Source organism: Staurois parvus, unplaced genomic scaffold (genome assembly GCF_062004578.1).
Source record: "Staurois parvus isolate SC_StPar_1 unplaced genomic scaffold, SC_StPar_1.0 ptg000213l, whole genome shotgun sequence".
Taxonomy (NCBI): Eukaryota; Metazoa; Chordata; class Amphibia; order Anura; family Ranidae; genus Staurois; species Staurois parvus.
The window spans coordinates 2,419,848-2,433,325 of record NW_028318009.1 but is presented as its reverse complement, the minus strand read 5'-3'; the positions used below and the strand labels follow the sequence as shown (position 1 = coordinate 2,433,325).

Below are 13,478 nucleotides of genomic sequence, written 5' to 3'. Positions count from 1 at the left end.
TTTTAACAGAGTAGCTGCTTTCAACACAGCAGCTGCTTTCTACACAGTAGCTGCTCTTTACACATCGGAAATATGTGTTTTCTGATGGTCTTAGGGGACCCCTGTGAAAGGGTCGTTCGACCCCCAAAGGGGTCGCGACCCACAGGTTGAGAACCACTGCTCTAGAGCAACTGATTTGCAAAGTGCACAGTCTATTTGCCTTTAGTAAATCAACCCAGTATTTTTGCCTTTAGTAAATCAACCCCTATGTGTGAAGGCTTACCAGCTTGGGTATTTAACAAATATAGGTGTTTTGGAAACATCACAGGATTGTTGACAAATCACATTCACATGTCTGTTTTAATATAACATACGTTGCTGCCAGGTATCCATTGGATGGTATTGATTTTATTTGTTTTTAGAAGCAATCACCAGATGAGAAAACCCAGGCCAATAATTCCAGAGCAGGCAAGAAGAGACAAGCCAGCAAGCAGGTATTATTATTATTATTATGTTTTAAAGCTGAACGCCAGGCACAAAAACTTTCATTTAAATATGTTAATTAACAGCCATAATTCATATAAATCCTGTGTGTGTTTTTTTAAAGTGTTTGTAAAGTCTTTTTTTATTTATAATAATAAAAAAGTTATACTTACCTGCTCTCTGCAATGGTATTGCACAGAGCAGCCCCGAACCTCCTCTAATGGAGTCCCCCATGGGCACTCTGGGCTCCTCCTCTTCTATGTCTGACCCCATAGCAAACTGCTTGCTATGGGAGCAGACATACGGGCTCTCTCCTGAGCTGGCACAACAGCAGGAGCCAACGGCAATGAGGAATTGGGGGGCAAAGACTTGCAGCTGAGAACAGTGCTGGACTGAGAGAGTGTTAGGGAGGGGTAGAGGGTACAGACAGTGCAAGGTTTTTTACATTAAAGTGACACGAAAGGTAAAAACGTTTTCTATTTCTCTGTCCTCCCCATCCCCTGTGTGAAGGGGAAGAAAGGGGAAAACAGGTTCAGTGCTGTGCCCAGCTCTCTCTCTTCTCCGCTCTCTTCCTCTTTACACAGAGACTCGAACAGCAGCAGGAGCCATTGACTGCTGCTGTCAATCAAATGCAGTGAGGAGGAAGTGGGGGTAGGGCTAAGTTCTGCTGTGTGTGTCTATGGAACGCGGCTCCATAGACACAGAGCTCAGGAGTGAGCAGACACACTTGTGCCCCCATATCAAATGGCTTGCTATGGGGCACAGGAAGAAGATGTGGGTGAAGGCGCGCACTGACGCACTGTTTTTAAAAAGTGACAGCTAGTACGGGGAACTCCTCCCTGTACTTCTATTGGGGGGGGGCAGCAGGCAGCGGCTGCAGCATCAGGAACATGTTACATGTTCCATTCTAAAAACTGGTGGAACAGGTAACACGTTCCCAAGAGTGAACTTATCCCTTAATCCTGGTTCACATATCTGCATTCCTGCAGTCCGCGTTTTGCGAGGGCACGAGAGCCCATTCCTTTGAATGGACTTCCGTGCCCTGGGACATGCAGGGAAGAAGTCCCTGCACTTCTTCTGAATGCAAGTGTACAATCCAAACGCACATGTTCCTGCGTTAAAAATGGCTGTGTGTATAAGTGGGTGCTGCAGTGACTGTCGGCTGGAACCGAACAAAATCAGCAAGGAAAAATGTCACCAGCACACCGATGATCACCAATATGGGTCCAAAGGTTTTAATGAACGATCACATAAATACAGCAAGGCAACGTTTCGGAGTCTCGCAGGACCCCTTCATCAGGCATGTGACCAAATGGACTCCCGTGCTCTGGGAGATGCAGGGAAGAAGTCCCTGCACTTCTTCTGAAAACGCAGCCTGCAAGGGAACCTTGGTTCCCAGTATGGTTGGGATTTCCAATGCAGGCGGCATGCCATTAGAATTAATGGCACCCGCCCGCGGGTCCGCATTCTTCTGTGCGGCTGCACGGATTTTTGTGCGGATCTGCAGCAGCGCCACCTGCACAGATGTGAACCTAGCCTTAAGCTCTATCCCCATTTATTAAGGCTAGCTGATAAAATGTGTTTTCCATATTTAAGCATGTATTACTCTGCAGAGCGGTTTCTTGGTGTCATCAGATCTATGAATCAGCATCTTTTTTCCCTTTCAATACATGTATATTAAAGGTTTATTAGTCATTCCGGAAAAGTTCACAGATAGGAGTAACACACAATTCGAAAGCTAAACTACTGTATATCAGCCAGTGTCATGAAGTCACATTTAACCCCTTCGCGCTGGCGTCTCCCGGCCCTTTAAGGGTTTCAGAAGCCGGGAGGCGGTTTAGGGTCATGTGACCGCCGTGACACACAGTCATGGCGGTCTCATGATCGGGAAAGGTCCTGATCGCAAGAGGAGATCGGGACCTTTCCGTGAGTACCGTAAATGTGTGCTGGGAGCGTGCAGGGCATGCGCTCTCAGCACATATGTCTTTTTTTAAAAGAACGCAAATGTGCGGCCACTCGGCGTCTAGGCCCAGGCCACATTTGCGTTCGGCCGGCATGAAGAGGTTAAACATAATATAGGCCCACAGGTTTTTAAATGAAAAGAGTAGAAGTGATCTGTGGAAGTTTGAAAAGCATATACAGTGGGGCAAAAAAGTATTTAGTCAGCCACCAATTGTGCAAGTTCTCCCACTTAAAAAGATGAGAGAGGCCTGTAATTGGCATCATAGGTAGACCTCAACTATGAGAGACAAAATGAGAAAAAAAATCCAGACAATCACATTGGCTGATTTGGAAAGAATTTATTTGCAAATTATGGTGGAAAATAAGTATTTGGTCACCTATAAACAAGCAAGATTTCTGTCTCTCACAGACCTGTACCTTCTTCTTTAAGAGGCTCCTCTGTCCTGCACTCATTACCTGTATCAATGGCACCTGTTTGAACTTGTTATCAGTATAAAAGACACCTGTCCACAACCTCAAACAGTCACACTGCAAACTCCACTATGGTGAAGACCAAAGAGCTGTCGAAGGACACCAGAAACAAAATTGTAATCCTGTGCAATAGGCAAGCAGCTTGGTGTGAACAAATCAACTGTGGGAGCAATAATTAGAAAATGGAAGACATACAAGACCACTGATAATCTCCCTCGATCTGGGGCTCCATGCAAGATCTCACCCTGTGGGGTCAAAATGATCACAAGAACGGTGAGCAAAAATCCCAGGACCACACGGGGGGACCTAGTGAATGACCTGCAGACAGCTGGGACCAACGTAACAATGGCTACCATCAGTAACACACTACACCGCCAGGGACTCAGAACCTGCAGTGCCAGACGTGTCCCCCTGCTTAAGCCAGTACATGTCCGGGCCCGTCTGAAGTTTGCTAGAGAACATTTGGATGATCCAGAAGAGGATTGGGAGAATGTCATATGGTCAGATGAAACCAAAATAGAACTGTTTGGTAGAAACACAACTCGTCATGTTTGGAGGAGAGAGAATGCTGAGTTGCATCCAAATAACACCATACCTACTGTGAAGCATGGGGGTGGCAACATCATGCTTTGGGGCTGTTTCTCCACAAAGGGACCAGGACGACTGATCCATGTACAGGACAGAATGAATGGGGCCATGTATCGTGAGATTTTGAGTGCAAACCTCCTTCCATCAGCAAGGGCATTGAAGATGAAATGTGGCTGGGTCTTCCAAGATGACAATGATCCCAAACATACCGCCTGGGCAATGAAGGAATGGCTTTGTAAGAAGCATTTCAAGGTCTTGGAGTGGCCTAGCCAGTCTCCAGATCTCAACCCCATAGAAAAACTTTGGAGGGAGTTGAAAGTTTGTGTTGCCCAGCGACAGCCCCAAAACATCACCGCTCTAGAGGAGATCTGCATGGAGGATGGGCCAACATACCAGCAACAGTGTGTGCCAACCTTGTGAAGACTTACAGGAAACGTTTGACCTCTGTCATTGCCAACAAAGGATATATAACAAAGTATTGAGATGAACTTTTGATATTGACCAAATACTTATTTTCCACCATAATTTGCAAATAAATTCTTTCCAAATCAGCCAATGTGATTGTCTGGATTTGTTTTCTCATTTTGTCTCTCATAGTTGAGGTCTACCTATGATGCCAATTACAGGCCTCTCTCATCTTTTTAAGTGGGAGAACTTGCACAATTGGTGGCTGACTAAATACTTTTTTGCCCCACTGTAAGTCCTCATGCACACGAGTTTTTCAGCTTCTTTTAGCGTTTTTGCATTAACGTTTAGCAGCATTTTTCTGCGTTTGTGTTTTTTAGCGGTTTTTTTTCACCAAAAACGCCAGTTTGCGGTGTTTTACTGCGTTTTGCCACGTTTTTCAGCGTTAGAGTTTTTACAGCTAAAAAACTCCTCTAGAAACCCACTATTCCTGTTTTTTTTTTTCAGCCAGAAAACGTCCCAGTCAAAAAACGCTGATTACAGTCTGTGTGTGCATGTACACATAGGATAACATGCTGGGGGGGTTTACTGGCTGTAGAAAAAAAACGGCAAAAGCCAAAAACAGCCGCTGTAAGAACATCCCGTGTGCATGAGGACTTATAGTTGTTGGAAAATTGATGAGAATATCTGATTAGATCCCACATTGGTGAGTATCTGCTATAATGAGAAAAGAGGGACCGAATAATGAAAGTGTCCTCTTGAGGTTAGCAGAGCGAGTTGTAGCATTAGTTCTAAGAAGTAGGAAGAAGAAGTATGTACAAGGGAGAAGAGTGCAAGGTGAGGGGAAGTGGTAGGAGGATAGGGACAAGGAAGGGATGAGTAGCTTGCAAAGTTAATGAAGGTTGAGCATGTTGTTTCCAAGAAGATCATGTCACAAGGAATATCTTATGGGTGTCCAGAGACCACCATCTCATTTCTATGACTAGATCAATACCAGCCTGATAGATTCATACTCAGGACCTTGTCGACATTGCTGTACTAATGCAACCAGAAGCAGAAGCATGTCCGTTGGGAAAGAGATATGGGGGTGGTGTTAGATGAAGAAAAACAAAAAAAAATAAACAGATTAGTTCACGAAAGTGTAAGTTTGAGAGAAGTAGAAATAAATTATAAATGTTTGACAAGATGGCACATTACACCAAGTGTAGAATGTAAGATAAGTGGGGAAAAATCACAATGGTGTTGGCGAGAGTGTGGGGAAGTGGGGACAGTGTATCATATATGGTGGGAATGTCCAAAAATTCAAATATTCTGGAAAACAATAGTACATTTAATAGAGACCCTTACTGAAATGAATATCGGGTTAGATCCAGGGATGTGTTTGTTGCACAACTCAAAGCTATCAGTTAGCAAATATAAGAAATTAGGTTTAGGGTAATTTATGAACGCAGCAAAGAATCTGATCCCCAAGTATTGGAAGAAAATAGAAGTACCGAAGGAGGAGGATTGGATAGAAAGAGTAAACTGGATTAGTAAGATGGAGAAGTTATACTATATGCAGGAAGACAGGATGGAGGTATTTTTCGTGAAATGGGAAAAATGGGAAAACTTTGTGGCGGATGCGAGAAAGTGAAATGTGGAGAGATATAGAGTTGATGGATGGATAGGAAATGTTTGCTTTGGGGAAAAAAAAAAAAAAAAAGAGGGTAGTAAAAAATTCAGAGTGGGAGGGGGTTCTGGGGGGTGGGGGGGAAGGGGGTAATGTTCTAAGAAGGGGAAAAACAAAGTAATAAGAAACATTGTATACTTATGAATGAGATGAAAGTGTTCTTTTTTTTTGTGTTTTTTGTTATTACTGTGAAAAAAAATAATAAATATTTAAATTTTAAAAAAAAAAGAAGCATGTCCGTTGAGACAGGATCTGAACCATGCTGACACAGTTGGCACCAGAAAATAGGCTGCAAAGAATCAGAATTGTAATGACCACGGAAAGCCAAACAGGTTCCCTATATCAGATTTGGGTTTTATAAACCAAGCGCCAGGTGATTGACCCTGGATAGCCGAGTTGTAAATTCTCAGTATGCTATTTCACTAAAGAAAACAAGCAGGTAATGTATAGACAAGGAAGTGGGGCAGCAAGAAAGATCCATCCAGATGGCCATTGTAGGGATATGCAAAACTGTGGTGAGCAATATGGAAAGAGAGGTGAGAAAGTCTATGAAGATGGGGACGACAGGCTACCATTTTATAATAGTCAAGCTGCGAAATGATCAGCGTGTGAAGAGGTGTCTTTTGTGGAAGGATGGGAAAGATACATAATATATTTCTTAAGTGAAAGTGACAAGCTGTACTGAGTGATTGAATGTGGAGCCTCAAGGAGAGGACAGAATCAAAGATAACCCAAAGGCAGCAAGCAAAGTGACTAGGGTGATCTCAGTGTTATTAACAGGAATTGTCAAGCCAGATGGAATAGTAAAGTTAGCTGGGGAAAATCAATAGGTTTAGGTATATTAGGTTTTAAACAGCAAGAGGACATCCATAAAGGTATGACTGGGAGGCAGAAGAGAGGGAGGGAAAACAGTGAAGAGGGGTACATGTGAATTTCATTAGCATAGAGGTGATATTGGAATCCAAAGCTGTACAGAGCCAGATGCATAGAAGGAGAGGAGTTCAGGGGCAAAGACAAATCCTTGGGGTAGGCAAACCAATAGAAGACAATAATGTAGAAGTTGCCAGGTGTCAGGGGATCATAGGCACCAATAGAACAAAAAAATACGGAAATAGGGATTTTTAAGGTGCCAAAATCAATATTTCACAAAACCATTTATAACAAATATAATAATTTATAATGGATACATTTGTTATTGTTTTATACATTTATAAAATTGTTATATTTTTATATCTAAAAATGGTTTTGTGAAGTATTGAAGTATTGATTTTGGCATCGTATGTACTCTCCAGCGCCTCAGGATATGCACAGCCAAAAGGGAAGCCAAGGGTACCAGGACAGCGACAACCAAAGGAAATGTTCCAGGGGTGCAGCCCTCCTCAGACGGGGAAATCAGCCACTGGATATAGAGAAAACAGGTGGCGCACACACCTAGTGCATTATCCAAGGTTTATTGTAGGAATGAAATAATAAAAACATACTCACAGACGAAGCATGTATCTAAAAAGCATAGAAAAATGACAATGGCCACAACGGCGGGCAAGGTGTTCTCACTGTCAGTGCGGTCAAACTGACGCGTTTCGGGGACGAATCCCTTTCCTCAGAGCTGATGACCAACCTCTGATGCTGATGTATGGTGTATGGACAGAAAGAGCCTCGCTGTTGATGCCTGTAACAATGCAATGCAAAACTACAAATCAGGGGAGTAGGAAGAGATCCAGGCAGAAGTAGCCTCCTGAAGTCTTGAGTTGCCCATAGATGGATCGAAACCTGGCCGGTTCAGCAGGAACTGGTCGTATTTCAATCCATGTATGAGCACTGTGGTTGTACAGAAGTCAATTTGTTGATCGATTTCTCTAAACCTGGCCTGTTGGATTTTCCCTACTTGATCAGCTCCGCAGGCTATAGCCTGCAATGCTGATCAATGTATTCTGACAGCAGGGAAGTCTCTTTGCTGTCAGATGACAATAGTTCAGTGGGGAAGATTCCCCCATTCACCTTGAACATATGGATAAGGGAATCGGGTTGGTGCTGCTGGTTGAATGAAATAAAAAAACTCCTCTATGGGCTGCTCAGGGTTTGAGAGATTATGCAGAAGCAGATTGTTATTTTAGTATCAAAAGACAGTAGAAAGGTTGTTTAGTATTAGTGGTGTACCTAAAATAAAGACCTTTCAAGTGCATTGCAAATGGAAACCAGATTGTCCTGGCTAAAGAAAGGAATAACTTGAAGTGGTTCTAAGGCTAGGTTGACATCTGTGCGGATGGTGCCGCTGCGGATCCACACGAAAATCCGTGCAGCCGCACCACCCGCACAGAGAAATGCGGAGCAGCAGGCGGTGCCATTAGTTCTAATGGCACGCAGCGCGCACTGGAAAACGCAACTGTACTGGGAACTGAGGTTCCCATGCAGGCTGCGTTTTCAGAAGAAGTGCAGGGCCCTCTTCTCTGTGTGTCACGAGGCACAGGAGTCCATTCAAATGAATGGGCTTTCATGCCTGCGCAGCCGCATATATATGTGAACCAGGGCTAACGGCTGGGTGTTTATTACCTTAATGCATTCCTTGCTTTAAGGTAAAAAAACACCCCACTATATCCCTCCCCCTAAACACTTACCTGAGTATGTCAGGGATCATGCGTTGTGCCTGGCTGCAGTCTTCTCTCCCTCTCTTCCTATTCTCACAGGGACATGGGCTGCAACAGGAGCCATTGGCTCCTGCTGCTGTCAATCAAATGCTGTGAGGAGGGACCGGAGGCAGGAACGAGCTGCGTTGTGTGTGTCTGTGAAGTGCAGCTCCATACGCACAGCTCTGGAGTGAGCACAAAGATGTGCCCCCATAGCAAGCAGCTTGTTATGAGGCACACAGAGAAGAGGAGGAGCCAGGATAGCCATCAGGGGACCCCAGAAGAGGAGGTTGAGGGCTGCTCTGTGCAAAATCATTACACAGAGCAGGTAAGTATAACGTTTGTTATTCTAATAAAAAAAATGTAGACTTTAGAATCACTGCACATGCTTGTAAAATATCTTGGTGGGGATGGGAAGTAGCAATGGGTTTAAATCAGGTGGTGAGGAGGCAATATATCACTTCTTCCCCACCTCTCAAACACATTTGGATCATTTTTCAGAGGAGCAGCAGTGCCTGCTGCACTTTTGAATGAGTTGCATTCGGCAGCCAGCACCCATATGGCTCATTCACACATAAAGTTTGGGGGTGGGAGAACCCTGCAGTTGAGTCACAGTTTTACTGCCCACAATCCTTACCCCCTTTAGCTGTTGAGGGAGCAGCCAAAGGTGTTCACATGCTGCAGCAGAAATTAAGCCTTCTGTTGTTTCTGGTGGGTGCTACTGCCTGTCAGTCGGGACCCATTCAAATAAATGGGGCCACTCTGCAAGCGCCCTGCATACTTCTGAAGGGTCCAAGGAGTTAAAGCAGGTGGTGAGAAAGCAATACAGCGCTGCCTGCTTTACTGCTGTACAGTAGTACAAGGTTGCAAGGCACTTGCAGAGCGGCCTCATTCACTTGAATGGGTCATGCTTGGCAGGTGCTACACCCACCAACCATCACAAGGTGTATAACTCCTGCTGCAGCTGCGATATGTGTACACCCCTGGCCACTGCAGCTAAAGCGGGGCTCGGACACACAGACTGTAATCATCGTTTTTTGACAGGGACGTTTTTTGGCTGGAAAAAAAACTCAGGACTAGTGGATTTCTAGAGGAGTTTTTTAGCTGTAAAAATGCTCTAACACTGAAAAACGTGGCAAAATGCGTTAAATTGCACTAAACCGGCGTTCTTGGATTTTTTTAACAAAAAAAACAAAAACGTGGCAAAACGCTAATGCAAACATGCCAAGAAATGCTAAAAAACTCCAGTTTTTAACGTGACTTTACACAGCTAACGTTACCAAAACGCCCCGTGTGTGTGGAGTCTGAGAGCGGCGTGGGGGTGAGGGGGAACATGCTACATATTCCACCCTAAATACAGAAGGAACATGTAACATGTTCCAAAAGGTGAATTTTATCTTTAAAATTGAATTACAGAAATGTATATGCCCCACTGAAGCTAACACTGTTAAAGGAATACATTAGGACATCAAGTTCAGTCAGCAGTGATCATTTTAAAGTATTTGGGTGTTTCACAAACATAGGAAATATTTACCCATCAAACACAGCTGTGTCATATCACATGTTCTACATGTCTTACACTGCTTACAACTTCTACCTTTCTCTTTAACAGAGCCAACCTTTCGATGTCTCCAGTAGCCAGGACGGTTCTATCGGGCCAAAGAAAAGGAAGTTCAGTGAACCAGAAGACCCCATTTAAACCACTTTACCCTTTCAATGTTCTTCACCTCAGTTTATCCACCTCAGTTGTCATAAAAATGTTAGGATTTCCCTCTTAATTTTTATTAACGTCTTGCCGCCAGCTGAACACAAATGTGCGGACTCCCCGGGGTCTGGGCCTAGACGCCACACATTTGCATTTGCATTTGCGGCCACACATTTGCATTCTATTAAAAAAACGTCTCGAGAGCGCGCACCCTACGCGCTCCCAGCACACACGTACGGTACTCACGGAAAGGTCCCGATCTCCTCTTGCGATCGGGACCTTTCCCGATCATGTGAACGCCGTGACAGCGAATCACGGCCGTCACGTGATCCTAAAACCCCGCCCGCCCCCTGGCTTCCCGAACCCTTAAAGGGCCGGGAGGCGCCTGCGCCAAGGGGTTAAATTACAAGTTTAAGTTCAAAGATTAAAAATTGGAAGGTGTGAGTTTAACTACCTTTACCCACCATGCGTCTGATCTGGAAATCTGCACCTTCAAAGTACATGGCTACCAATTCACTGTCAATTTCTTTTCAAATTAGACCCAGAATGAGCGCTCAATGCCTATGGCTGGCCATACATTATACAATTTTCTTTAGATTTACCAAAAACCATATAATATGAGGTCAAACCTAAACAACATTTTCAATTGTATCTAATTAGGCAGGTCCTTGCACTACATAGTTGAAGGTAAATCTAAAGGAAATTGAACAGATAATTGTAAGAAGATTGTATAGTGTATGGCCAACCTTAGATATCAGTATCAGGTATCTGGGACAACACTGCAGAGAGCATAGGAGTTCTATGAGTCGGCACAGATCTCTGTAATCAGAGCATGGAGGTAACTATGTTTTAATTTATGACATCCTCTTGGTTTCCTAGGCTTCTGCTTTTTTTTTTTCCTGTATTATGTGAACTTTGTTCTTGGTTTATCTGCAGGAAGAAAAGCCAAAGTTATTGTTCTTGTTTCGTGGTTTGTAGCCCCTCTTTCGTCTTTCAGTTTTCTGTGTTTATATTGGGGTTTTTTTTGCCCTTCAGCATTATTGTGACAGCTCTCTCACAGTCCATCCTCCCTGTGCTGTTGTGGTAGTATGCCTATAGAATGGAGTGGAGGTAGTGATAGAAGGGCTTAAATAAAGCAACGAAAGGTCAAACAGATCCACCCTGTAAAAGATTACTCATGCTAACCTTTCAGGTGTGCAGTACATGAAATATATGTTCTTTTGCAGAGCCGAGATCACTTCTGGAATCTGACACTTTCCAGTGTGTCACATGTTTGCTGCCCTGCTGTGCTCTGTGGTTCCTCCCGCAAACTCCTATGCTAGTACTGTGTCCTGTAGTGATGTAGCTGTTGTGGCAGAAACTATAGTACCAGACATGGGACACAGATTCCAGTGGTGGCTATAGCTCTGGAAGGCTAGGTTTACACCTAAGTAAAGACATGGTTGAGACACATTTGCATTGCAACAAGGCAACAATTATCCCCCTCCTGTTGTATTCAGTGGACAGTACCTCCTGCTAAATGCGATTCATTTCATTGAAGGTTGGTGTGCATTTTTAGAGGTTAAAACAGATGGCGAGAAGGCAGCCTATTGCTTTATCAACATGGTGCTGTTCTAACGTGAGCGTTCGCATCGCGTTGCGTCACGGCAAAACGGACGCCTCTGGTCACTGGCTTTGAAGCCTCCTATTCTCGTCTATGGTGCTGCTCCGCAAACGCCCGGCCGGCGTTTGCGGTGCGGTTGCGACGCGGTTGCGGAGCGGTAACACCACTCAAACTGCATTATAGGCATTTGTGGGGCGTTATTAACGCTCGGCAAACGCCTAGCAACCTCCGCTAAACCGCGCATGCGGCGTTTGCAGAGTGTTAAAAACAACGCTCCGCAAACGCCAGACCAACGCTTGCCAAGCGCTATAGGGGCGTTTGGCAAGCGTTGGTAAAACAGCCAAGTGTGAACGAGCCCTAAATGTACTAGTGAGCTCCTTTTACAAGGTTGTTTCAATTTGAGTTGAAGTGCACCGGTCAGGGGCGGACTGACCATTCGAGCACTCGGGCACTGCCCGAAAGCCTGGGGTCAGTAGGGGGCCCCATGAAAGTCCCCTGGTACCTTTTATAGGCTTTTTTGGGTGTCCTTTGACTGTGGGCAAAGACACAGGGGCCCCATGATCCCCTACTGCCCGGGGGCCCCATGAGTTGTCAGTCCGCCCCTGGTACTGGTACTACCTTCTTAACTTCTCTTTGGTCTCCCACTAGTCTGTTCTTCGGCACGGGCAAAGAGAAAGTCCTGTTTAGGCTTAAAGCCAATCCTAGTTGTAGTGTACACAGCAGGGAGGTCTCTCTCCCTGCTTCAAGTGACAGCGCTGGAGTGGCCAATGCCATTTACCAATGCTGTCATGTGGGACAAAGCTCCATCATACTCAGAAGTAAAAGGCATTCCTCCTTTGCTTCCTTTGCTTCCCTACGTGAGCAGACAGGATGCAAAGGGAAGGTAAAGCACCTCCAAGGTGAACCTGTTGCTTGGCAATGCGCTGAGAAAGCGCAATATCCCTTTAATGTCAATTTCCCAAAATGTATTAAATAATAAAAAAGGCAAGTGTGTTGTTTGTATTTTGTACCTTTCTTGGTTGCATTTATATTGTTTAGCTACATAGTAACATAGTTTAAAGGAAAAGGATTAGTTCACTAAGTAAAATGATTGTGTATGCACCAGTTTCATGTCCTTGTGTGGTCCTTGAACAACAGGGTTGGACAGACTTGTTCCAGAATGCTTTTGTTTCCACACATAATTTGTTTACAAGTTAGACTGAAAAGATGAACCAAAACTTGAATTTATTGTGTTTTTACATTAGAGTAATAAATACGTTCGCTACAACATTTTGTGTGCTGTCATTTCAATAACAAGTATTCGGGGCCTAGTCTATGTGGATAATTTGTAGCTATTCAGTCATGCCACTAAAAAGCACTTCTGAGTAGTAGCAGAAGAGTAGAAAGTGATTGTTAACTGATGGGCCAATGAATTGCCTGTTGTACCGACTACACTGGTAGCGTATTTTGTGATTAATTGCTCAGAATTGCAGTATTGTGGGATCACACTCATTAACTACTTGCCCTCCTAAGGATTTACCCCCCTTCCTGACCAGGATAGCGTATGTACTCTCCAGCGCCTCAGGATATGCACAGCCAAAAGGGAAGCCAAGGGTACCAGGACAGCGACAACCAAAAGCAAATGTTCCAGGGGTGCAGCCCTCCTCAGACGGGGAAATCAGCCACTGGATAGAGAGAAAACAGGTGGCGCACACACCTAGTGCATTATCCAAGGTTTATTGTAGGAATTAAATCATAAAAACATACTCACAGACGAAGCATGTATCTAAAAAGCATAGAAAAATGACAATGCCCTTGGGCATCAACAGCGAGGCTCTTACTTTACTTTCCATTCATCGTGCATCAGCATCAGAGGTTGGTCATCAGCTCTGAGGAAAGGGATTCGTCCCCGAAACGCGTCAGCCATTTGACCGCACTGACTGTGAGAACACCTTGCCCGCCGTTGTGGCCATTGTCATTTTTCTATGCTTTTTAGATACATGCTTCGTC

General features: G+C 44.4%; 1 protein-coding gene across 1 annotated transcript in view; it reads left to right on the top strand.

Annotated features, from left to right (window-relative positions):
* Positions 1-12,756, top strand: part of HORMAD1 (HORMA domain containing 1) — a 90,000-nt gene extending 77,244 nt beyond the window's left edge. Inside the window, exons 14-15 of the mRNA XM_089678957.1 lie at positions 402-473; positions 9,794-12,756. Coding sequence (XP_089535083.1) covers positions 402-473; positions 9,794-9,880 — 159 coding nt within the window. The 3' untranslated portion in view covers positions 9,881-12,756. The remainder of the gene's footprint in view (positions 1-401; positions 474-9,793) is intronic.
* The last annotated feature ends 722 nt before the right edge of the window (positions 12,757-13,478 follow it).